The sequence below is a fragment of the Elgaria multicarinata genome, chromosome 5, assembly GCF_023053635.1.
Source record: "Elgaria multicarinata webbii isolate HBS135686 ecotype San Diego chromosome 5, rElgMul1.1.pri, whole genome shotgun sequence".
Taxonomy (NCBI): domain Eukaryota; kingdom Metazoa; phylum Chordata; class Lepidosauria; order Squamata; family Anguidae; genus Elgaria; species Elgaria multicarinata.
Window position 1 is genome coordinate 68,197,616 of NC_086175.1, and position 27,124 is coordinate 68,224,739.

A 27,124-nucleotide genomic window follows, 5' to 3' on the forward strand; every position below is an offset into this window, starting at 1 on the left:
GTTTGGAGCACAGGCCCCACCTCTACCTGAACTGTTTCTTGCCCAAGTTTCTTGTCTCTGTTTGCTTGTTGTGAAGTGCGTGTTGGAGCAGAAAAATATGGGTTCAGAAGTATGGTTTCCTGCTTTGGAGTTCAAAACCTACTTCTACCTTGTACTTTGGCTCTTGGGCAAATTACTTTCCTTTTAGCCTCACCAATTTGCTTTCTGGGAAATAGGTGTTTTGTAACTGCCCCTGCCCACCATAATAGCCATTCTGTAAAGGGGAAAGCCCCCCCCTCCTGGAAGCCATTTTGTAATAGTGTTCACAATAGGGCTGTGCTCCGATCCTTCATTACTCTAGGATGCAGTTCATCGGGCCCTGGAGATTTAAACTCATTCAAGGAAATTAGATGTTCTTTGACCATTTGTTTATCAATCTCTAACTGCAATCCTGCCCCCTCAACTTCTGCTTCACTTTTTCCAGGGGGGTCATAGACCCGCTTTTGGGAGAAGACTGAGGCAAAGTAGGAATTGAGCACTTCAGCCTTTTCTTTGTCGTCTGTTATCAATTTGCCATCCTCATTAAGCAGTTGAACCACCATTTCTTTCCTCTGTCTTTTACTACTCACGTATCTGAAGAAAGCCTTTTTAGTTCTTTTAGCATCCCTCGCTAACCTCAGCTCATTCTGAGCTTTAGCCTTCCTGACGCCATTTCGGCACTTCTGTGCCGCCTGTCTGTACTTTTCTTTTGTAGCCTGGCCTTACTTCCACTTCCTATATGTATCCTTTTTTTGTTTTCATGTCATCTCTAAGCTTTTTGTGGAGCCACATTGGTTTCCTTTGTTGTCTTCTATCTTTTCTCCTTGTTTATTTATTTATTTATTTATTTATTACATTTTTATACCGCCCAATAGCCGAAGCTCTCTGGGCGGTTCACAAAAATTAAAACCATCATAAAACAACTAACAGGTTAAAAACACAAATACAAAATACAGTATAAAAAGCACAACCACGATAAAACCACGCAGCAAAATTGATATAAGGTTAAAATACAGAGTTAAAACAGTATAATTTAAATTTAAGTTAAAATTAAGTGTTAAAATACTGAGTGAATAAAAAGGTCTTCAGCTGGCGACGAAAGGAGTACAGTGTAGGTGCCAGGCGGACCTCTCTGGGGAGCTCAATCTACAACCGGGGTGCCACAGCGGAGAAAGCCCTCCTCCTAGTAGCCACCTGCCTCACTTCCTTTGGCAGGGGCTCACGGAGAAGGGCCCCTGTAGATGATCTTAGGGTCTGGGTAGGTACATATGGGAGGAGGCGTTCCTTCAAACCTGGCCCCAAACCGTTTAGGGCTTTAAATGTCAATACCAGCACTTTGAATCGGGCCCGGACCTGGACTGGCAGCCAATGAAGTTGTAAAAGGACTGGCGTAATGTGATCTCGCCAGCCAGTCCCTGTTAGTAAACGGGCTGCCCTGTTTTGTACCAGCTGAAGCTTCCGGACCGTTTTCAAAGGCAGCCCCACGTATAACGCATTGCAGTAATCCAAACGAGAGGTTATCAGAGCATGGATAACTGTAGCTAGGCTACAGTTGGAATTGTTTGTAACTGTGCCTTTAAAATTTCCTTTTTTAAATACTCCCACCCATCTCCCACTCCTTTTTTCATTAGGCTCACTTGCCACGGGACCTTACTTATCATAGTTCTGAGTTTATTAAAATCAGCTTTCCTAAAATCCAGAGTACGTGTATGGCTACACTCAACTTTTGTAGTTGAGTGTTTGAGAAGGCTAGTTTCGAGATCCATCTGCGTTAAGCTACTTCATTAAAGGCAATTTAACTAAAAGAACAAACCATGAGGGGAAAATGCCTGAAAATTGGCATCAAGTGTTGTTATTGTATTGTATGAAATGTATTCAATAATATATAGGCCTTTAATATCCTAATCTAGATCCATTTCAGTCTGGCTTCAGGCTTGATTATGGAACAGAGACTGCTTTAATTGTCTTAATGGACCATCTATGGTGGAAACAGGACAAACAGAATGGATTCTTGTTGGTCTGAAGTGTCTGTCTGAAGGGACTGGGGGTACTGTTATACAGTGGTTTAGATGGGTGACCAACTGTGAAAGAGCCTCTGGAATAAGTTGTCACCAGGGGTCTCCTGTATTCCAACATTGCAGGCTTTCAAGAAGGCCTTGAAAACATTATTTTACTGTGGACTTCTCCTTGTATGATTGTTTTTGTTGCTGTTTTTTGGTTTTATTGCTGTTTTTATTGTATTCTTATTGTTTTCATTGTGTTTTTATCATTCTTCATATCATACTGGTTTTAATGTGTTTTCTTGCTGTACACGGATTTGGGAAAGGCTTCTGCCCTGAAAGGCAGCAAAGAAATATTTTAAATAACTAAATAAATAACCTGTTGCCCAACACTCTGCCTGACTGAGATCTTGAGCTTAGCATTGGAAACTTCAACATTCATGCTAAGGCAGCCCATGAATTCCATGACAACCATGTGGTTGTCTTAATTTGTCACCAGGATGACATATTGGGCAGGGCACACCCTCAATTTAATCGTTTCCTCTGGGTATGAAAAGGCTGGTCTGGATGGGGTTGAAATGACTCAATTATTGAAATTACTGCACAACAATGAGTATAGCTAAGAAGGCTTACTTTGCTGCCTCCACCACATCCTTAAGTAGCTATCCAGCAGAGCTCTAGTTTGGGGATTGCTGTCATCTTCCCCAGTAAATCTATGTTGGAGTCCACAGAGGTCTACTGTGATAATTTTGTGAAGCATTTCGAGGATAAAATTTTGTGAGGCACTTCGAGGATTACCAACTTGGTAATACCCACAAGGGAATGCAGCCCTCAACGGGGGGAGGAACGTTGCCCACCCCGTTCTACATTTTGTTGTTTTCAAGGGACATTAGCATGGGATTTTACTTTCCAGGCCAGGGTGGGTGGGGAATCTGCCCAGTAACTATGGGACCTTTCTTCAGGAATTAGACACTGAATCTTCAAGAAAGTGGTCTTGTTTAGTGCCTTTATTTATTTAGAGTATTTTTAAACCAAACCTCAGCCAAAAAGGCTCCCAGAGCGGCTTAAAATCAGTCAATAAAGAAGACAGCCCCTGCCCTCACGCTTACAGTCATTGACAAAATCAGATTTTATATACAAGAATTTCATTCCTGTTTACAAATGCACATTAGCACTAATGCACACTTACGCAAATCCCCCGAAAAGGTTAAAAAAAGGTGCGTCCTGCAAGTCCATGGAGTCCGCACATCTTGGAAAAAGCCAGTCCAGAAAACTCGGAATTCGCAGTTCAGATTCATAGAAATTCAAAAATTGTATCCATTGCGGATTTTTGTGACGTCCCAAATAAAGTTACATATTTCCATTGAATACTTGGGTATTAGTCAGAATTATTATTATTATTATTATTATTATTATTATTATTATTATTATTTATTTATATAGCACCATCAATGTACATGGTGCTGTACAGAGTAAAACAGTAAATAGCAAGACCCTGCCGCATAGGCTTACAATCTAATAAAATCATAGTAAAACAATAAGGAGGGGAAGAGAATGCAAACAGGTACAGGGCTAGGGTAAGCAGGCACAGGGTAGGGAAAAACTAACAGTAGAAAGTAACAGTAGAAGTCTGCATAACATCAAGTTTTAAAAGCTTTAGAATTTAGAATTCTAAAAATTTTAGAATTCTAAAAGCTTTAGAATTTAGAATTCATGGTGCCTCTTTAATTATTATTTTAAAAAAGAAGTTAAGTGTTGCTCTTTGCAGACACCCTTTATAATTACTGTGGCTTTAACATTTCAATATGTGTTCTTTTTTCCCAGGGCAATTAAAGCATTTCGGGAGGTGCTTTATGTTGATCCCAGCTTTTGCCGCGCCAAGGAAATTCATTTACGACTTGGGCTTATGTTCAAAGTGAATACAGATTTTGAGTCTAGTTTTAAGGTAAAAGTTTTTATGTTTTTAATGATACCTGGCATTTGCTTCCCACTTTACAATGGAGTGTAAAGGGTTTACTTCAGTTTCATTATACTGTTCAGTTGCTGCTTGGCCTCAGGGATCTCAGGTGATATCAAGAGCTAGCTATGAGATGGTTCTATCATGCAGGTTCATAAAGGTCCTGTATTAAAATAAATGTGAGATCTTTTCAGCTTTTAGTTTCTCCCTATGCAGACAGGGCCAGGGGAGGGAGTGCCCAAGGCATACTCCACATCGCACTTTAATTAGAATCTTGGGTACCAAGAAATTATTTTGAAGAATTTTGACTTGAAGAAAACTTATGTAAGAGTCATAATATTGGGAAGATATTCTGAATGTATGAGATGTATTTCGGGGCGGGGGAGGATTATAACCTGGGGAAAGTGGTGGTGATGATGATGATGATGATGATGACGACGACGGCCACCTGAGTATTGAGTATTCTATTAATTTGAACAAGTGGTTCAAGTTATGATTTGGGAAAATTTGTCCATTCCTCAAGGATATGAAGCCCTTTAGTCTTGTGGGGAAGACGCATTTCATGCTTCAGTCATGTATGGCATATTGAATATGCCATAAAGAGTATTGCTGTCAGAGCAGGGGCAAAGTTATCAATTGGACAGTTACCACTTGTGTGTAAGCTGTTGGAAAGAGAGCCCAGCGTTTGGACTGCTGAAAGCTCACTCACAAAGACAGAAGTAATTGTGCTTTACAGTTAAAAGTGGCTCTCTAGAAAAAAGCCATGGCTTCATGGGACCTGGCCTCCATTACCATGTTCTAAAAAGAAGGGACAATGTCCATAATAAGTAGAGTAATATAGTTAAAAACCCACTTCAGCTCCACTGCTTTTACGTGGAGTGTGTTTGTGTGATTGAAAGAGAGAGAATGTGACACAAGGTTAAGAGCATGGGGCTACAAACCTTCCTTCACTTCGAGGTCTGCCCCCTATTAAAATTTTACTAGCTTTTGCAAGCAATTAATAACTATCTGTGATCAACTAAGCTATTATCCAAATGTTTTATTACAGTGCGATTATTATATGCATTGGTTATTGTAGCTAAGGGAAAACTTTTGGTTTGAGCATGTGATCATTTAGATCAGACCTGTTTTATTCATATTATGCAAATAAAGTGCTTTGTTCACCTTCTTTTGTGCTGTTTATGTAGTTGATTCTTGTGTTTTGATTGTGCAGTGTAGGGTGAAAGAGAGTGCTTACTCCTTACAAGCCTCCTTTCTTTAAAAAGATGAATTAATTCCGATTTTGAAGGACTCTGGAGAGAAAACTAATGAGTTGATTTAGCAACGCGTGCTGCACGTCCTCCCACCCTTACCCTCAGCATGCATGTCAGATGGAGCCTTGGCTGTTTGCCAGCACTTTGATTACGCAAGGCTTTCTGTGTCCTAGTTATCTGAACAAAAGACAGCTCTCAGGATCAGGCATCACACCTAGATCATACAGTCAGAAAAGCCATCTCTAAGAGCTGTACTTAGCTAGGATAAGGTTTTCCCAGTGTGGCATGTTCATGTCAGAATTGTCAAATTTCTAATGGTGGCTTGACTTCATTAACATAGACTTTATGGAACTATCTATTAGGAAATCTTGCACCAAAATATAATATTCCAATTCCAGAGCATCAAAATTGTTGAAGTATATCTTTAAGTGTTTTCCAGTAATTTTTCAAATACTTATTCTACTAGAATAAGAACTTATTCTAGTTCTATGCTAGTAGTTTTAAAGCATCTTCAAATAAAATTGCGAAAGTACTGGAGAAACTGAGAAATATTGAAGTCTAGTCCTGAGTGGATTGGTAAACATGTGAAGTGCAACAGACAGACATTGGGTATGATGCAGTTAGTAGCTTTGTGGACCAAAGCACTGTATTCTAATTCTTTGCAAATGTTACATCAGTGACTTTTGTTGCCATCATATCAGTCAAGGGCTCTGAAGGAGAAAAATGTCCTGATTAATCATGCAATCATCATTCCTTACAAATCAGACTTCGTCATTGACTTCAGCCGTTATGCTTTAAAAGATACCACCACTTTGAAATATTCAGATTAGTGCTTTGTAGGTAAATCCTCTTACTCATTATTTGAATTTCTGTAGACGGATGTCTGCCTTGAGGTATTGTATGTCGTCTCTGAACTGCAGTGGCCTCTCCTGCATAATAACTATTTCACACAGCAGCAGTCAGCTTCAGTACTGCAATTTTTGTTCGAGATGCAGATGTTTGCTAGCTAAGGGTTTGCTGCAGAGATTTGGAGCTGGATATTTAATGTGATGTTTTTCTAGTTATCGTGCTGAAGACTGTAAATAGTTTGTCTTATGACAAAGGAGCTTTGTTCTACATGGCTGATTTTTTAATAGAATACCTCAGAAGGATTGTCTGTGTTTAATTGTAGCTAGATATGCAGAATTGTTCTAGATGAATAGGTTTGTTCATGTGTGTGCTTTAATAATTTATGTAGCCTTAAGATAAATGCAGTTTTATAATAAATACTTTATTTACTATTTTGAGATTACCTTTCTGCATGTTTTGAGTTATCAACATTGCTTTATTGTATGCTGTTCTAAATGATGATTGGCAAAAAAATTACATTTTGTCATTTTTTATATTCTGAAATTTTAAAAATTTGTAGAACAAGTAGTATTGTGATAATATTGAATAGTTTAGTTATATTTCTGCTGTTTAAATTTTGTAAAAAAAACCTTGAAAGTTACAAATAGTGATTTTGTTTGCATTTAATTAGCTCCCATTGCAAAAACAAAATAATCGTATCTAATTCAAAACTGAATCTTTAATCATATGCTGCTTTTAACTAGCATTACTTGATACTGATGAATCTGCACTGCCTTTTGTAAATGTGTTTTTTACTTATTATCCAAGGGGGCAATCTATAAGTGTGACTTTTGCATCTTATATAGCTACATTCTCATTTAAAAAGGCCTCTAAATGTAGTCTTATATATTGCTTATTACAAAAAAAAATGCATTAAAACTGTGTAGCTGAATCAACAGCCTTCAGGATATTTTGGGGTATAAGCTAATACTATAGACTTTATAGTTCCTGAGTTTAAGAAAAGGGCAGTTGGTGCTTTGCAAGATGAAAAGATCATATGTTTTCCTGAGAAATCATTCCAAACAGTCTGATTAGATAATTAATTGTTTAGAGGATAAATAGTTACAAAGAAATGAGCTATTGGGGTTCCTAGTTTATATTTTTAGTAGATTATCTGGATTTAATGAGCATTTTCCTGAAAACTTTTTTTTTAATGAAAAATTGTTTACAAACCCCAACCCTGGTGGTAGTTCTTCATTGTATGGTGAAGATGAAGGCATGTTTGCAGTATGAAATATCATTCTGTTATGACAGTCTGTTAGCATATGTAAGTATCAGTTACTTACCTTGAAACTTGAATTAATAATTAATTATTAATTAATTATTCCTATTTTTCATTTGATTGGTGTTCATTCAGTTAGCTATACTCAGATATTGCGCTAATAAAATTAGTATCACTTTGTGGTTTTATTATTTGTAGAAATTAATTGACATAATACGTGAAACTCAGTATATACGAAAACTTTTCATTCAGAAATGTGATATCCATAAGGACTGCTGAAACATCGGAAACAAAAGTCTTCAATCTCTGAAGGATGGTGGGGTATAGTTTAGAAATACCAGTCATATACATTTCTGAAAGCAGTTTCCATGTAACAGTTGTGTCTTTTCATGAGCCTTCACTTCTTTTGCATGTATTTCTATGCTATTTTATGGAGTTGTTAACAGTACAGCAAGATATAATTGATAACTGGATTTTACTTTTTCCACATTAACTTTAAATCACTTACATGTAGATATTCAATTATTTGTATGTAGACAATATCATCAAAATATTTTTTTCTGTTGAGCCTATTGCAAGTAAATATGCTTAAAATTATTTTAATGTATGTGCCAAATAATGCATTCACTTTCAGTAAACATTAATTTCTCTGTTCCCTTTTGCAGCATTTTCAGTTAGCTTTGGTTGACTGCAATTCTTGCACTTTGTCCAATGCTGAAAGTAAGTATTTTAAGTACTTCTTAGTATTTTAAGCATGTGTTGTGTATATTTGTCTCAGTTACTTTTTAGATTTGTGTCTTATATTACCCTATCCTCACAGTTAAATCAATTCCCCCAATTCTTTCTCTACTCCTCTCTTGTAAGTCTAACACTATAAGTACTTTAGGTAGCAATCTTATTCACACTTTCCTGGGAGTAAGTCCCACTGAACCCAGTGGAGATTACTTCTGAGTACTTCTGAGTAAGCATCTATAGGATTGCACTGCTAGACAAAGAGGCTGCTATTCAGAAAACATTCTTGGGCATAGTAAACTAGTTGTGAGGTTCCTTAGATATTTGGTCATGGTATATTCAGTTTTTAGATTAGTGCACAGATTTGCTAATTTCTGTTTTAATTAGGTAGCTAATATGGTAAATCTCAGAAAGAGAGATTAACTACTTTCATATAGTTATTTCGACTTCAAATAAATATTGAATGCCAACTCAAGGAGATATGAAAGGAGCAATCCTGTAGCCCCTTGCTCCGACCTCAGAAGGGGAGTCGGAGACTAACTCCCCACCCCAGCCATTGCTGAAATAATTGTACAATCTGTGCTCTGAGGTTGGAAAAATGACCTCAGAGAGGAGAAAAAGGGGATGTTTTGGTGGGCGGCAAAGGGAGGAGACTAGAGAGGCCAGGATATGAGCTGTCCTGAGCTTCTTCCAGCCTCCTTCTCTCCCCCACCAAAGTGCTCCAGCTAGATGGGCAAAAAAAGCCCATCGGGTGAAAAATGTATGGCAGGAGGATGGGGATGCGAAGTTTGCCTCCATCACTTCTCTCGCCCCTGCATAGGATGACTGTAAGCCTCCAATTTTGAGGGCTTATTGAGGGCCCTAATATTATATTTTGTCATGATAGCCTTGCCACACTATATCTTATATAGCTGCTTAACTGATCAGATTATAGAACATTGATGTCCATCTTGTCAGCTAAGTATGGAGCATTGACCTTGGTTTTATCTTGTTTTCTATTTTTGCAATTAAAACAAATGTGGGGAGACTGCAATAACACCAATAGCAACAACATAAGAAAAGCAAGAATAAAGCATATCCAGTCACAATAACTGTTCACAATATATATGAATTAATATAAGCAGATCATATGTCTAAATAAGCCTCCATACAAAATTGGCAAGATATGCAGCCAAGTGCAGCAAGAGCAGTAAGATCTTCAGTCCACTGAATAATAGGTGGTAGATAGATGTTCATCCTTCCAGGTTTGGATATAGGTTTTTTGCAGCTGTTTCGGCTTTCAGAGTCCACTTTTTCTGTCTATCTGTTAATTCCCACATCACCAAAATTGATTTAAAAGCACATGAGCATTTGCAATTGTAACAGATTTTTCAAGAACAAAATCTATGTGTGCAGTAACTTCCAACCAAAACGAAGCCACCCGTCATATGCCTCAGTAACACATTATCCACACTACATTGCCAGCATCTAGCAGAGCTAGGCAGCTTTATCTTAACCAGCCTCTGTGATGTCCAATGTACGTACCCCTCTGTAGACCCCCCAGAAAACAAAAATCCACCTTGAAAGAATTCCATTTGTCATTTATTTATTTATTACTTTTCTGTACCACCCAACAGCTGAAGCTCTCTCACTTGCGGTTTAGGTGAGAGATGTAGAATTCTAATCTATCTTGAAAATTCCTGCAAAATTTTTCCAAAGTCTCAGTCATAAACTGCCAATGTAATTTGTCAAATGCTTACTCAGAATCAAGTGAAATAACTGCTGCTGAATCCATTCTTTTGTTATTCAATGTAATAGAATTTTTCTGCAAGCCTTAAATTATCTCTACCCTGCCTTTGGTGAATAAATCCCACTCGATCAGGCTGCACTAATCTATGTATCACACTCAGGAGTCTATTAGCAAAAATTGCTGTTAATACTTTAGCATCCACATTTATCTTTAGTTTTATCTTTGACTGCTCCCTATATTCACTAATCCATTGTGTTATAAAGTTTTGTGATTTATAAATATTTATACTATTGAGATATCTGACAACCCTGAATGTGTGTAGATACATTTGTGTTCCAGGTTACATAGTGGAATTGAGACTTGGATCCAAACACAAATAATCCCACCAGCAGCTCTCCTTGTTTTGTTTTGTTTGTTTTTAAAAAGCTTACAGAGTTAGTCTCATTTTGCTCTATATCTTGATTTTTTGAGAAAGGGCTGGTATGGCTGTAATGGGCAAGGATAGTGGGTACAGGGATTTGTTTGTTTCGTTGTTCATATTTTTGAATTTTTAATCATATTCAAAAAATAAATCAATTCCCCATTTAGAAAAGATTGTTCATCTAATTGGCATGCTAGTGATGTTAGAAAGAATAACGCCATGGAATGTACAAGTTTCTTAGGGCAAAACTAAATGTGATGCTTTTCAACTCCACATCAGTTGAAAAAGGAACGTTAATAGCAGGCACAGAGGAGTTGTTTGTTGGGACTCCAGTGTGGGGTGGGTGGGGGATTAATCCTTTACTCCCTGCCATGGGCTGAAAATTGCTCATCCACCTCGCACCTAAGATGAAAGGCTGCATTGGTTCCAATGGAAGTTCCCTTTCCGGGGCTAATAACAGTTATGGGGGTGGTGGGTGGCAGGGTGAATTGTTAGGACTCTAGGGAGGAGGAAAGGCTTAAACTTCACTATCCCATGTTCCATGAGCCCAACCTCCTGTGATTGCTCCCCCCCTTATCTGGTGTGGTTGTCAATGCTGTAGATGGTGTGAAGTCTATTTTGGACCTTACTTAGTGATACTAAAATAACATTTAATGATTGAATATGTATGCCATAAATCATAGGTAGGAATTCCACTTACCTGGCTGATCAACTTAACTCAAATGCATGCCTTTAAATGTATGTGCCACGACACAGGCTCTGAACACCAGACCCGGCCGAGGCTACTCCCTGCTCAAGCCAAGCACCACCGCTTGATACACCTGAGACAAGGGATAACAACCACCTTCCTCCAAACTATGTGGGGAAAGGGGTTTAAAATGGAGAATGGATTTTAATATATATAATAATGCGCTGTAAGTTATATCTGCTTAGGTGAATGATTGTCAGAGTGGGTGCTGAATGTGTAAACTTAAGATGATAAACGCCAAACAGACACGTGGGATTTTTGTGGTAGTTTTAAAACAAACAATCAAAATTTATTTTTAAAAGTTCATAAGCTTTGTTTCAAATAACAACATTTAAAAACCTTTTTGAAACCTTCCATACAATCCTGTCACTCTCACATTCGCGCTTTCCTTTTTCTCACACAATCACTCTTGAACTTTCTTTATTATCAGTATTGATTAATATACTTCCACTACGTGCACACCACACTCTAAAGACACCACTCACTACACTGACTCTCAAATTTCCCAGAACTTAAGTACCATAAATACAGAGAGCACTAAGAGTACCTAACAAGTCTCCCTGAAAAGGTTCTCTCCAAAAGAACCTCTGAAAAGAACTCACAATCCCCTCAGTCATTCCCTTATATATCACTCCTCCCCCCTCCCAAGACATTCTAACTCCGCCCACTCAGGCCAACATTCTACAAACCACAGACTTACAAACTGCAGACATACATTTGTAATTGACTTGTGGGGTGTAACGCCACAGTATGAAATGGGGATCTTTCTGGATTCTGTATTACTACAGATAGGGCAGGTCATTTGACTAGTCAAATATATTTAGGGTGAAGGTCAAATTAGGCTAAGTTCCCAACTAAAACTTCATGAAACTTCCTTGTAGAAGTCAGTGGATGCTATTGACGTCTATGGGAGATGCCCAGAGAGCTTCGGCTTTGGGGCGGTATATAAATGTAATTAAATGCAGGTAGGTGAGAACTGTGAGAGGTCAGTTTGGAGAACAGGAAGAATGAAGCAGAAAGAGACTGATTGCCCTTAATCACCTGTGTATCCAGTGTGTGTGCTAGGAGAAAAGTCTTGTATGTATGTATTTTATCAGTTTTGTTTTAGGTATGAGTGTGTTAAATCATTGTATTTCATCAATTTTATGGTTTAATATAAATCTCATCGAGCACTAATTAAGTGGAAGGGTGTCTCAAAAATACATTACATTCAATGTTTTACTATTCAGACCTGCTCTCTCCCTCAAATTATCAGGGGGGGGGGAGATTGGGGTTTCAGAAAATGAGCTACAGGGCCAGTGTAGTGGTTAAAGCATTGGACTGGGACATGGTTTGCTAATATCTTTCCTTCGCTCCTTTTACAGTTCGGTTTCACATTGCCCATTTATATGAAACCCAGGTATGTATGTAACATTTCTTGGTTGCTAAATATGATTATGCTAGAATCATGCTGTGTACCAAGTAGGGTTGATTTAAAATTAGTATGTGCTAATTTTTGCAAATATTTGTCTGTGAATTTTTAAATTGGGATGGAATATTTCAACTACTCAGAAAACATTGACCTCAGTAACATCAGTTCATAGACAAATTTGTTTCATTGTGAAGTTTTGTATCGTCCCATTTATTCTGTGATCACTGATGAGCTAAGAACCTTATCTGATGGATGCCACCATCACTAGCACAGTAGAACATCCTAAATGCAGTAGAGTTAGAATAAAGGATTGCGTTTATCAAAATGATAGAGAAAAGACGGACCAGTGTTTCAATATGTCCATCAGTTATAGTATGAATTGGCTAGTCTTTTTCCTCTGAATTATATTGATGTTTTATTTATCAGTGGAAGCAGTATTTCTACTGCAGTGTGTTAGTTGTCATTAAAATTCACTTAAGTTTTATTTTTAACTGTAACACCAATCTAGTTTTATCAGTAAAATGTTCTAACATCATTAAAACCTTCTCTGTTTTAGAGAAAATATCACCTGGCAAAGAAAGAATATGAACAACTTTTGCAGACTGAAAACCTTCCTGCACAAGTGAAAGCAACTGTATTACAACAGTTAGGTATGTAAAAGGACTGGGAAGGAAGGAGGAAATGAGAAATGCATTACATGTTTTTCTACAACTGTTTGGATTGATGGACATTGTAATACAACCAGCTGTTCACAGACCCAATTTTCCATTGTAAGGATATCTGAGCCCTCCCCATCTATCCTCTAAATATATGGGTGCAAGCATATTTATGGAACAGGGGCTACTTATATTTATTGCTATCTACTTCACCTCATTTTTTTGTGAAACTTTCAAAATCAAGTTAGTGTCTGAAATAAGGAAACATGAAAACTGAATTGCTTCCTTTAATCTTCACTTTGTGGAAGTTGTAATTGTTATTCCATTTCATTTCCCTCTGTCGCAGGCTCAGACTGGGTTTACAGGATAGAAAGAAATTCAGAGAAAGATAGATGAAAACTCTAAAAAGTATAGTAGTACCTAAAATATGTTCCGTACCCTCCAACATAACATAAATAAATGAGCATTATCTGAAAACAGCTATAACATCCTCAGATCATAGCTGAATAGGGCTAACAGCAGTTTGTTGGCTGGTTGGTGGAACCGAGTCTTTTCCATCTGTTCTTCAGGGTTGCCAGGTTTTGGGGTTGCCTCCAGCTGCAACAACTTTGCATGGAGCTTCTTTACCTCCTCCAAGGTGCTGCCAAGTCTTTAATGAGCGGAGGTGTTGTATAGATGTGGCTCCAGCTGCAGCAGCTGGCTCATGATAAAACTTTTTGTTATAAGTAACCTAAAGTTCTACAGGTACCTCTTATCATGTCTTTTCAAAATTTTGTCTAATACTAGTTTAGTTGAAAGCATAATAAATTGATTCTCTATCAGAGTTAGCCAGTGCTGCACCATAAAAACTAACATTAAGGCCAATAGTAATGAATATCAACTTCTCTTTGTAGTCTGGGAAATTCTGTTTGGGAATGTATCATTGATTATGTGAGAGTTCTAGTGATACTGCTTTTGAATGCTAGTCATATGTGCTTGGTCATGTTGATGCTAAGTGTAAACAATATGAACTTCTATTACTTGTAGCAAATTGGCTCCACCATATATAAAAGTAAAGAAAGTATAATAGAAGATGAATGATCTGGATTAGCAGCTGTTCAGGATAGAGATCTGGATGTCATGTGGAGAGTTCCTAAAAATATCAGCCCTGTGCACTTTCAAAACAGAATTTAAGGGGCTGTTCACACGTAGTTCACATTATGGGCAAACAACCCATAGTTAACCGAACTACTAATTGGACGAGTGCTTTTCATGCTAAGCCACCCTGACCATGGGTTGGTTGTTCACTAAATAACCCATGTTACTCCTGACAGACAATTGGGCCCATGGTGGCTGGGCTTAGTAGCACAACCCCTCTCAGTTCCTCGCATTTCTGATGGCCAAGTGCTCCCCTATCGATCTGATCGCTACATAGCTTGTCAAATGAACAAGCTGCAAAGCACAAAATCGCTGAGCCTCTTATTCCCTATGGAGGAAACACACATACCACCACCACCCAATCACTTTCCTGAGCAATTTAGCGTTGGCAACCTTTTTTCCCTGGACCTACCTTCAAACTTGTTCAAATGTGGTTGGTAGTTACTTATTTTTCAAAAATGTTATCCTTCAAATTTACGCAAATGGGATCATTTTTTTTCCAAGTCCTTCAAATTTGTACAAATTGGATTGTTGTTTTTGTTGTTTTAAATTTCTTCGGTCCTTTGCAAGCACACAAATTTGTAGCACTGCAGTTTACATTCTTAAGTTATGTCAGTATGACAGTAGCTAGTATAGTACACAGGCACATTGATAAGCCCTTTGCATGTCTAGAAATGGTACTTGTCAAATTCCCTTCACATAGCATGTTGAAATGCCAGCTGTCAAATTCCTCCTCTGCTTCAGCACCTGCCTTGATAGTGAACTTCGAAAGGGGCAGCTGACTGAGACAGATGTTTTTGCTGTGGATGGAATTACTGCGGGAGTATCTAAGGCTTATTTCTGCTTTTTCCAATTTAACAGTCAATGAAACATGAATAAAATATGAAAACATGCCTTGCTGCCGTCCTGATGAATGGTAGTGGTGCTTTTGGAGCAGCTGGCAGTGCTTTTAACTGGCCTTACCAAGCAGCTCTCACCATTTTAAACAACCCATGCTGAAGCAACTCTGCCAGGTTTGAATGTCATGACAAGCCAGCCTGAGAAGCCACCCTAAACAACCCTACTGCAATCCATAGTTTCTCAGGGTGGCTTGTTTGCAAAAAATAACAAAAGTTGTGCCAAGTTCAGATGTCACAGTAAGCCACTCTGCAGCCACCCATGGTGGCAACCCACAATAGCTTGGTGTGACACGTGAACTGTGGCTTAGTGAGACATATTTAACTCATGATTAACCTATAATGTACAGGTTCAGACATCATGTAGCAACCCCTAATTGGCCCAATAGGGGGTTAAATATTCAAAATGGTGGTGAAACATGCCACTACAAGTCATGGGTTAATTAGTCCACAATTTGCCACCATGCGAACTGGATTATAGTATTCTTAATATTCTGGTTTTAAGTTCCTAACAGAAGTTGAGATCTGGGATACTGGACTGAATGAATTGTTGACCTAATTGATTCAGTATAGATCCTTCATAAGACATTCTGTTGTAGTACTGTATGTTGGGCTTTGAGCTCTACATGTTTTCCTCTCTTTATTAGAGAGGTACAGTTGTCCTTTCATAGTGCCTTCACTTCATAAATTGGTTGTATTTTGTGTGAGATATAAATTCTAAAAATCATGCAATGAGCATTCACAGAGAAGACACACACGTACATGTGTGTGTGTGTACAATTTTTTTTTCTTCTTCTCTTAGGCTGGATGCATCACACAGTGGATCAGTTAGGAGATAAAGCCACCAAGGAAAACTATGCTATTCAGTGTCTCCAGAAGTCTCTAGAGGCAGATCCCAACTCTGGGCAGTCTTGGTATTTCCTTGGAAGGTAAAATGGGTGGTATACAACTTAAGCAATAATGTGCATTTTGAAAGCCTGTGATTCAGCAGAAGCATATTCTGAAGAAACAAATATTAACAAATATTTATTGTTAACATGTAAACTGTACAGTCAGTAGTGGATCTGAGGATAATTATTTTGTAGGCAATTGCTAAAATAGGTTAGAATTTGTAGCATGTATAAGATTGTCCATGACAATTGTAACAGATAAGTTTGATAAAATTATTAGCGATTATACATGTGGGTATTTAGAGAGAGGATTAGGGTTGTTATTTTTTTAAAATGTATTCCATGTGCCCCATTGCTTTATGTTTCTTTTGTCCTAGCCCAGGCCTATAGACTTGTGAATCTACTAAGCCAAACATAGCCCAATATCCATGCCTGATGACATGTCCAGGGCTTGATAAGCCTCCTGCTTTTGCTTCTCTTTTGGGATGCAGAAAGCAAAAGGGATGTCAAGCACCTGGCTGGGTGCAGTATGTGGTTAGTGAAGTATGTCTTGGCTTGGTACAGGTCACAAGTTGTGCCACCCTCTTCTTGCCTTTTTACCTCCCTATGCTTTAAGATGTCTGCAAAAACAGTGCTTGAATTTGATGGATAGTGCAAAAATACTATCTATCAGCACGTCTTTAAATTGGAGCAGCTTTTTATGTTTAGGTAGTTAAATAGAAAAAATAGAGAAGCTTGGGGTTATAGTGTGAAAGTACACTGTTTGCAATAATAGTTTACTTTTATCCAAGTTCATTCTGTCTTCGCAAATATTATTCTAGAACCTTATCAAGTAACCCTTGACATACTCAGGCCATTACCTTTTATTTAATTTTAAAGATTACCCTGATCCAGCATGTTGTTTATTTGAAGTCTGTGTTTGCTGTCTACATTAGATCTCAGTTATGGAGTTTGTAAGCAAATTCCTTCTAGTTAGCCCAGGGGCAAAACAAACATAAAAAGACAACCCTTTCCATATTGATCCAGTGATCCAGTTTTGGTTGTTTTAAATTCTGTTTTTGCTGGCTTTTCATGTTTGTTTAATAGTAGCAGCTAGGTAAACAGTAGATTAAATGCTTAGATGCATCCAGTTGCATTATCACAATATTTTTTTGGTTAGATGCAGCATTCTGTTGAAGTTGCTCTTAAGGAACAGTGTATATAGTAAATACGAACCAGAGATTTTTGCAATATGTAGGCTTTTGTTAATCCACTAATACTAAAGGCAAACTTTTATCAATCTTCCTTTCTTTCAGGTGCTATTCAAGTATTGGGAAAGTTCAGGATGCCTTTATATCTTATAGGCAGTCTATTGATAAATCAGAAGCAAGTGCAGACACATGGTGTTCTATAGGGTAAGAGATTTGAAAAGAAACAAAGTAATAAAATGTATTTGACCACTTGTAACACTTAAGTGGTGTTATGTAATATAAACCTTCTTAATATAATTTCGTAAAATATAAAATGTTTACTTGTTTTTCATTATTGCTAGATATGCTTCAGGTCCAAAATTATGTGCATTTATTCATTCTTAAAGATATTTTTACTGCTAGCTATTAGGCACAATTGACTAAACATTGCTGTTGTACAAACTCCTGTTTAAAAGGTTGTTTGAGGGGCTTTAATGCATCCCATTGTAGCAAATTCAAGGTTTTACAGCTATGGTGCTCTGAAAGATTGCTCCTAGCAGATTTTGAGATAAAATCAGTTTGGTTGCTATGTTGAGGCACACTGAGAAGCTGAATATGGTTTTGTCATCCAGAATTGATATTTTATTAATCTTTCTCTTTAGTGTGCTGTACCAGCAGCAGAATCAGCCTATGGATGCATTACAGGCTTATATCTGTGCTGTACAATTGGACCATGGCCATGCTGCAGCCTGGATGGATCTTGGCACCCTCTATGAGTCCTGCAACCAGTCTCAGGATGCCATTAAATGCTACTTAAATGCAACCAGAAGCAAAAATTGTAGTAATACCTCTGCACTTGCAGCACGGATAAAGTATTTACAGGTAAAAACTTGTGTCTGAGAGTAGGGGGCTGTTTAACAGTGATGTGGAGTAGGAAGAAGGAGGAAAATAATCACAAAGTTGTAATACGTGATTGTTTCATGAATTGTGCAATCTGTTTCCATATACATCCTAAACATAACATAGCTTGCAGTTTCATTTTCTTTCTCATTTTAAGTGGGTCTCTATTCTTAAGTAACTTTTTTTTGTATCTTGATATTATTTATGCATATTTTGTGTTGTCTACATTTTAAGTTATCATAGCATTTAGTGAGAGAATACACACACTATCTTTTGCTCTTGTTTGCAATTTCAGAACCAAAGCATTAATGAGTTCTCTGAAATCAGAGCTCAACTTTGTTCTGATTCTCACAAAGGTTTATATTCTGGTTACCCTCTTTATCCTTAGCACTTCTCTGAAACCCCAGATTTAAAATTTATTCTTTCTAAGACACAATAGAGTGCAGAATTTAGGAAGACTTCATGGACTTGATCTTACTAAATTAGGCTTGTGTTAAATTTACTTTTTACATAATTTTTCCTAGGCTCAGTTGTGTAACCTTCCACAAGGTAGTCTACAGAATAAAACTAAATTACTTCCTAGTATTGAGGAGGCATGGAGCCTACCAATCCCCGCAGAGCTTACCTCCAGGCAGGGTGCCATGAACACAGCACAGCAGGTGAGAAGTTGGGTTATGTTCTGCAGGTGCCCAGCTTTTTAAGCGTTCTTTTCGATCAATCTGTAGTAGTCAAGCGTATTTTGCTGTAGCACAGGGCTAGTTTTCACTGGTAACAAGACTAATCAGCAAAGGGAGATTAAGAATAGACTCCCTGTGATTTGGAGGAAATATGGGGGTACCAATTTAGAACCTTTGTGGATTTTCATGATTATCAGAAAAAAAAATCATCCCACATAGAATTTGCAGCAGTTTTTTGTTTTAAAAACAAGCCTATGAAAGGTACACACTGCTCCTTTGATGCTATGGAAATTTGTTTTCAATAAATGCGATCAGAATAGTCACACAGCCCTTTTTAAGATGTGCAGCTGGTTAAAAAAATGTAGGTTAAGGAATATTTTTAAATGTATAGAACCATATTTTTTCTTCCTCCTTTGATTCCTAGGCTTGTAAACCTCATCAAAATACTGAACCTGTACTAGGCCTCAGTCAAACACCTATTTCACAGCAATTGCCACTACACATGATTCCTTCTAGCCATGTAGATGACCTGTCCAGTCCAGCCAAGAGGAAAAGACCATCTAGTCCAACAAAGGTATATATCCTCATATAAAGGCCCCACTTAAATAATCTGGCATCCAGGAATATTAGTCCATTTTTCAGATAACTCTTTAAATTGGCAAATTGAGTCACAATGTCCAGAGTGGTGACATTGGGTTAGGAATAGTTGAACATTGCAGTAGTTGTAACAGTAGTGTACCAGAGGTTAGGAAAAGAATCATGCCATTTTGTCTATCACCTTTGCGTATATTTAGAATGCTTAATCATCACATTAATAGTATTGCAAGAACTAAAATCAATTTTGATGAACTTCAAAGTCCACCATTTGGTTTTATTTAATTCTTCATCACAGTTGATTATCGTTTACTTTTTCTCTCATGATTATTATATTAACTAAGATTGAATTGTATTAAGCATTTTTTGGTTTTAATGGAAATATTCTTGACATGTAGTGGGCAGCTTTAATAGATTATTGCGTCTTGATATTCACATATTTAATTTTAATGTTTTCCTTAGAACACTTTAGATGCTTGGAGCAGTGGTCACCCAGTGTCACATCCTCCAGTACAGCAACAAGTACATTCGTGGTGCTTGACACCGCAGAAATTACAGGTAAATCAGTAGAAAGACTTTTATAATTTTTTTGTAAAGGACATGTGGCTACACAGTATGATCACATCTTTCTCAATTTTTGGCCTATCTCCAGGTTTTCATTCAGATATATTTTTCACTTCAATATATAATGTTTATTGAAAATGTTTACAGCTTGATATGAATGATTTTTATATTTTTACATTTTGTTGAGTTACATTAAGGAAATCTAAATTCTTCCTGCAGTTAAAATATAGCCATTAGCTTTGACTTTGACTATTCTAAAGTGCTATGTAAACACAAAACTTTAATGAAAAATAAATCTTATATTTGAATATTTGCACTTCTGACCATGTTAAAATGCAGTTCTCATTTAGCAAAACAGTAGCCATTACATACTATGCTTTGGCTTAGAAAATACCATACAGTTGCTGAGTATAATAAAAGCCTACTGTTGCTTATTTTGAATCAGAACCTAGAGCAGCTTCTGTCTCCTCAAGGGCTAGATTGCTGCTACTTCCCACCCCCCAGCCATGAAAGCATCTCTCCTGAAGGGAAAGAAAATGGCAGAGGGAACTACCTGTAGGAAATCTATAACCGCGATCAGCATTTGTCACTGTGCTCACAATATTAATGTGCTGATCTCTACAAAATAGCATGATTTTTGAAGGGACACATGTATCATCAAAGTTAACTACATTTGTCTTAACCTACCACTCCAGCTGGAAGATTAACGAAGTCTTAATTTGAATAGGTCAGATGTACTTCTTAGTTTTTAGCATAGCTTGTTTCAAGGAAGGGAATTTATGGTCTTAAAGGTTTGTGTATCTACTGATGAATAAATGTATTCAGAACATATATTTGGTCATGTGAATCATTGTAAACAAATCTTAACTTATGCTTGGAGTCTAAGGACCATGTTTTGTTTTGTTTTTCCCCCCAGCACTTGGAACAGCTGCGTGCAAATAGAAATAATTTAAATCCAGCACAGAAACTTATGCTGGAACAGCTGGAGAGTCAGTTTGTCTTGATGCAGCAACACCAGCAGGTGCCAGCAAACACATTTATTTTTGTTCTGAATATGTCCTATTTAATTAGTCCATTTCTTTCCCAAACAATGGCCAACAATCCAAAGAACTCGTAAGCGTGCCTCAAAAACTTTGCACATTGACATGAGAGCTTTTGACACCCCTTTTGCTAATACCAGGTTCTCATGCAATGTTAAGCTTGATGTGAAATTTAAATTTTTGAATTCTAAATGCACAGAATATTAATGCTAATGAATACACAAACAGTTTTGGTCAATGATATGATTTTGTGGAGAGTGGTGTTTTTTTTTAAGCTGCATGCATAGTAAACAGCCATGAGATAATCTCACATAGAGTTTACAAGTGACAGCCACATTTCCCATTCATCTTATTCCTTCCCCTATAAGGTGAATGGCAAATGAGGTAATAAAGTTGTCTACTAGGAGCTGCACCTTCTCAGAGATGGCGCCAGCTTAGTAGACCTCCAGAGAGGTCTTCCTGGCACCAACATTGTACTCCAAGGGTGGGCAACTTTTGGCCCTTTTGGTTCAAGTGCCAACTTGCACACAGACACACTCACTGGGTCTGTGCTCCTGCTGCTGCCACTGTAAAAAAAATAATCAGTGGCTTTCTACTGAAATACAGCAGCAAAACAATACAGATACTCAAAAGGGTCATATGTAGATTGAAAACAAGCTAGATTTGGCACTTTTGAATCTCCATAGTAGTTTGCTGATGAATTTTGGTGGCAAACAGCCAAAGGTAGAGGAAGGGCTGCTGCCACCAGCACATTTAAACAGCACAAGGGTTTCCGTGGAGGCTGCACTTGAGGCCATGAGGCACCCCGTTTGACCCTTGGGCTACATGTTACTCACCCCTACTGTACTCATTCAGAAAACCTTCATGATTTCTGTCAGCTGTTTTATTTCTGCTGATAAGCATTTTTATTATTGTTTTTAATTTTGATTTTTGTGTGTGTGTATGTGGTGTTTGCTAGTTTGATTTTTTTTCTAGCTGCTTTGTTACTTTTGATAAGCTAAATCAGAATTCAGATAATTAAAATAATTAAAATAATAGCAGTTCGTGCAAATGATGGAACAAGCCAAGCCCTTTGCATAATAACTAATCCTCTAGAGAGAAAGCAAGATGGTTTGTTTTTTCCAGGGACTCAGAGAAGAGGCATCACAAATTCACAAAATGTTTGGATATACAGATACTTATGGATGTAAAACAATTTTGTAAACGAGTTCAAAATCCATATGTATAGCATTAATTATGCCAGGTGTCTATGCTTCATGTGTTATAAGTGCATAGCGTGACTTACGAATGGTGACTATAATGAGTAAATTGCAGGGTTTGCCTATAAAATATACAGAAATAGGTTATTGATCTTTTCATCATTAATGCTTGTGAAGGTTTTTTGCCCTTGTCCCCCCACCCACAAAAGCAATTTACATAATGGCATCATTTATAAGTCACACAGATCTGGTTCACACATAATGCCAAACCATGGTTTATTTAACACATGGGTTGTTAAATTTTGGCTTGTCGTGATGTATCAGCACAGCTGCACTAACAAACCATGGTTTGTTAATCACAAGCAACCCAGAAAGAGAAACGAAGTTTGTTGTTGGGTTGAGAATTCTGAATTGTTTGTACCCTGGGTTGTTCATGAGTTGTTTCACCAGGCTACAGAGACCTGGCTTGGATGACACACGGCAGTTCATTATAGGTTATTTAACCCATGATGAATCGCAGTACATGCGAGCGCCTGGTAGCATATGCAACCCCTGATCAGGGGTTCTTGTGTTGTGTGAACATGGCAACTGTGGGTTATTTGATGGTTAAACCACCCGAGCCCAACCTATGGTCTGTTTTAGAGCTATGCAAGGGTTGTTTAACCCTCATATAACTCACTGTCGGCAGTTTCACACAACATGGCCACCCCCAAGCGGGGTTGCAGATTCAAAATGGCGGCCACACCTCACTGTGAATTAAATAGCGCATGGTAGGATGTTATGTCATGCAAAACAGCCCAGACGTGGTGGTCAAGAGTGTAACACACACGCCAGTACTACAGCACCACAAAAGTATTTGGGATATAGGGAGAGAGTGGGTGAAGGAAGAGGAAAACAGACAACCCAGGTATTGAGAAAACAAACCATAGTTTATTCAATTACCTGCCAGACAAACCCTAGTTAGGGCAACAAGCCATGGGATAGTGTTATGTGCAACCCATTTCATTATGTGAGTGTAATATGTGTAGCTGTTTTTCATATGACAGATTCAGAGAATTTAGAAGAAATGCCTGCCTCCACTAAGCTTGTGTGCATGTCTTAAAACTTGTGTGCATAGTCTTAAAACTATGGAGATAGATGCATAATATTTTTCTCCATAGTGGAACCAAATGTGTGTTGAACTAAAAAAAAGCTTGAGGAATCCATGATTTTGTAGGTTATGTTGCTAATCTTCTTTATATTTTATTTCCTTTTTGTTAAAAGATGAGGCAGACGGGAGTTGCACAGGTACGATCTACTGGAATTGCTAATGGGCCAACAGCTGACTCATCACTGCCTACAAACTCTGTCTCTGGTCAGCAGCCTCAAGTTGCTCTAACCAGAGTGCCTAACATCACACAGCATGGAATCCGTCCAACCTGCCCTGGGCAGCCTATGGCAAATGGACCCTTTCCAGCAGGCTCAGTTCCCTGCAGCACAGCAAGAACGCTGGGTAGTACAGACACTATTTTGATAGGCAATAATCACATAACAGGAAGTGGAAGTAATGGAAACGTGCCTTACCTGCAGCGAAACGCACTCTCTCTACCTCATAACCGCACAAACCTGACCAGCAGCGCAGAGGAGCCGTGGAAAAAACAACTATCTAACTCCACTCAGGTATACAATACATATTTCTGTGGTAGTATAGCAGAATACTGCTGCAAGAACGTAACTTTTAGCATGGTATTTAGCATGGTCTGTAAGCGGAAGTACCATAAAACATTTGGAGCTGCACATTATAATTGAAAGTTCCTTTTTATATACAGTCAGTAAATATAATGGAAATTTGTGTAATTGTTAATTTCAGTTTTATAAGATACTTGATATAGCAGACTTAAAAAAACAATGTGTTATTAATTCAGTGAAACTGATCTGCTTAAATCCTGAATCATTTTTCTAAGACCATAAGGAACAATGAATACATATTTTTGTCAGGAAAATCCAATACAGTACCTGTAAGATCATTCTATAACTCATAAGCACAATTACTAAAGTATCGAGCAAAATGTTTGTCGTCCCCACAGTTGTTTTTTGGTCTGTTTTGTTTGGTTTGAACTAAAAGCCTGATTTTTTGTTGCATTTTTGCCTGTTTGACTCTAATGTGGTATTGCATTTTCACCACTAGAAAATAGATTTAATCACAAAGGTCAGTTACTTGCTTTGTCAGTTTTCCTCATTTAATAGGAAAACAGTGGAGTTTGAAGCAGTAGGAAAAGTTACATGACGAGTCTTAGACTAAAAAGTTTGGAAGTCCTTAACTGTTTTAGCATTCAGCACTGTTGATGCACACATTAAGTACTGAGTATTATTGAATTTATTCAGGCTTAGAGGATTTCAACAGTATTTGTTTGGTAGCTTTATTACATAAAGCTAGCCCTATGCAAACATGGTTCTAATGGTGAGTCTATGGCCTAATGTACACCAAGCAGCATATTGCACTATGAAAGTGCTATATATATAAAAGGCAGGATCCACACCATGCAGGATATAGCACTATGAAAGCCGTATATGGTATGTGTCAATGGGCCCCAACAGTTGTCAGTACACTTCAAAACTGCTATAAAAGCAGCAGTAGTGTGGCTCCTGCCTTTTATATACCACTTTCATTTTGCAATACCCTGCTTGGTGTAGATTAGGCCTATATGTGAGGAATCAGGAATCTTGCCACATTTTAGCACAGTGACCTCAGACTTGCTTCAGCCACTCAAATACTCTCCACAGGCTTACTGCAAGCACTCAGACTGTGGTTTAACTTCTTTTCCATGGATATTGAAAAGGCTTTGTAGGCAAACATGAGATAGTGGCAGGTATATATCTAATTGGCAATGATCAACAACTTCACAAGATACACGCTTGAAGTTGCAACCTGTCAGAGGAGAAGTTGCCTCCCTAGAACTTCTCAGCTAATTCCAGAAAATGTATGCATTGTGGTTTTGCCCAGAAACCCCATTGTGTAGATTTCTGTGAACCTGAGCCTTGAGTACCATAAGATAGTCATACCAGAGTAGTGCTTGCAGTTGCAGAACTCATTTGTGAGTTCTGGTGCAAAGTTCTCATCAAAAGCACCAAAAGCCCATGGGGAATCCTAGTTCATGAAAATCCTGCATCACCTCATCCCAAATTCCTGTTTCAATCACATCATCAGGGATCCGTTTATTGATCATTAAGAAGATCTCTGAAGTAGATCCTTGAAGATCTCTGAAGTAGTGAATTCTTGAAACTAGTTGTTGGCTAGTTTGGATAATGTTAGGGTGACGCTCTTCTCTTCCAATGTAGCGAACTTCATCTTCTTGTCTTAATGCTTCAAGATGGGCACCATCTCCCAGATGTCCAGGAATTTTTTTGAACCGCTTCAAAGGACCCCTGTTCATTTGGCCCCTGAGGATGATTATCTGTTTGAATTAGCATCCTCCTCCAGCATTAGGTGTATCATCACACTAGAGTCTCCACCCTGCCCTTTATCTTGCCATGATGGCAGAAAAGGCTTTATACCTCAGTTTTCTGCACTCACTGTGCTGTTCTGCCCAAAGGTTAATATAAAAGGCTTGTGGGGCTCTAGTCTACCATATGTTCTGTGGAAGAAAGAAGCACAGCAGACCTGTGTTGAGAAAAATATTTTTGTTACACTTTTAATTTAGTGTTTGTCAGTTTAAATTTTTAACAAAACTAGTGTCATTTTAAGAGCTACATATGAGAATGTTTTAATACGAGTTGCACTTTTGTTTCCAGTATTAATGAAGGCATGCCATTCTACAGTGATCATTTCTTGCAACCCTTATCTTCTTGCCAAATGAACTATTTGCCAGACTTGTTCAATCCATTATTTGCATTTAGTTATTTTGGAATGGTGATTTTTCCTATTTTAATTTTTACAGATGTTGAAAGAATTGAGATTAATGGAGGTTATACTTTTGGTATACAAATTTTGGATAGCAGATTTCAAGTAATAGTTAGGATCTGATGATAAATCATTAGCCATTCTGCTAATATCCTTCTTGATCTTGATGCAAATGTCTGTATGGCAGAACATGTCCACCACATATGTAAATAATTTGCTACATGCTAATTACATCTGCAGTGAGCATACTTATGTAAATCTTTTCTTACTCAGGTGCCAGTAGTATAATATCTCACTACCTACAATAAGATCTTTTATAGTAGTTTTCTTTTAAATTCATGCAAATGAACTTTGCTGCATCAGGTTATATTCCCATCTGTTCCCGTCACATTTGAAATTGTTTCCAATTTATAAGTCTTTTGTTATTATTGATAAAGATTTAACAATCCCTTTGTTCTTTGGTGGCTAGTACCAATCTTCCAGACTTCTTAAAACTCATTTAATAACCCTGTTTTTGTCTCTGCAACCTTCTGCACAACGTTAGGTCTATGAAATGGCATTCACTTCATACTCCCTCCTTTTCTCTCACAATTCCACACAACTCAATTTTCTTCTCTTTCCTCTACACCCCATGTCACATGTTCTGTTCCCTTTCTCCATCACTGACAAAACCATCTGTGTTAACCTTGTAATTATGTTTCACCATCTATAAGTTTCTGCAGCCCAATTTGCCAGTTTCTGTTCCTGTTTCTCTGTTCTCTATCGCACAAAGCTTTTCACCTCCATCTCTCAGTTATTTTCTTTTTTCCAATGCCGCAAACCTGCGCACACAGCTTTTTAACTACCTCATGTTACCCCCTTTCTTTCTAATACCATGTTGCACACACTGTTCTTCCAGTGTACCATCACACACCTTTTAGTACTCTTCTCTTTCTTCACCCCTTCATTTCCTATTACCTCACTCCACATTACACACACTCAAACTCATCATCTTTCACTTAATCATCTCCTTTTCTCTTTTCCCCCCTGCACAATCTATCTGCACCCCATCTCAGTTCTCCACTTTTTTCTCCTTCAGTCTCTTTGTGCTCCCTATATCCCATCACTCTCGTTCTCATCTCTACTACTCTCTGCTAAATTTGG

General features: G+C 37.8%; 1 protein-coding gene across 2 annotated transcripts in view; it reads left to right on the forward strand.

The window, feature by feature from the left end:
* KDM6A (lysine demethylase 6A) overlaps positions 1 to 27,124 on the forward strand; it is a 114,552-nt gene that overhangs the window by 52,492 nt on the left and 34,936 nt on the right. The window contains exons 6-17 of one of the 2 annotated variants that reach the window (XM_063126556.1): positions 3,843 to 3,963; positions 8,004 to 8,058; positions 12,333 to 12,367; positions 12,936 to 13,029; positions 15,871 to 15,997; positions 17,254 to 17,352; positions 17,790 to 18,009; positions 18,552 to 18,686; positions 19,129 to 19,278; positions 19,761 to 19,856; positions 20,779 to 20,883; positions 23,365 to 23,760. In XM_063126556.1, coding sequence (XP_062982626.1) covers positions 3,843 to 3,963; positions 8,004 to 8,058; positions 12,333 to 12,367; positions 12,936 to 13,029; positions 15,871 to 15,997; positions 17,254 to 17,352; positions 17,790 to 18,009; positions 18,552 to 18,686; positions 19,129 to 19,278; positions 19,761 to 19,856; positions 20,779 to 20,883; positions 23,365 to 23,760 — 1,633 coding nt within the window. The remainder of the gene's footprint in view (positions 1 to 3,842; positions 3,964 to 8,003; positions 8,059 to 12,332; positions 12,368 to 12,935; positions 13,030 to 15,870; positions 15,998 to 17,253; positions 17,353 to 17,789; positions 18,010 to 18,551; positions 18,687 to 19,128; positions 19,279 to 19,760; positions 19,857 to 20,778; positions 20,884 to 23,364; positions 23,761 to 27,124) is intronic. The other variant, XM_063126557.1, reaches the window with a different exon arrangement.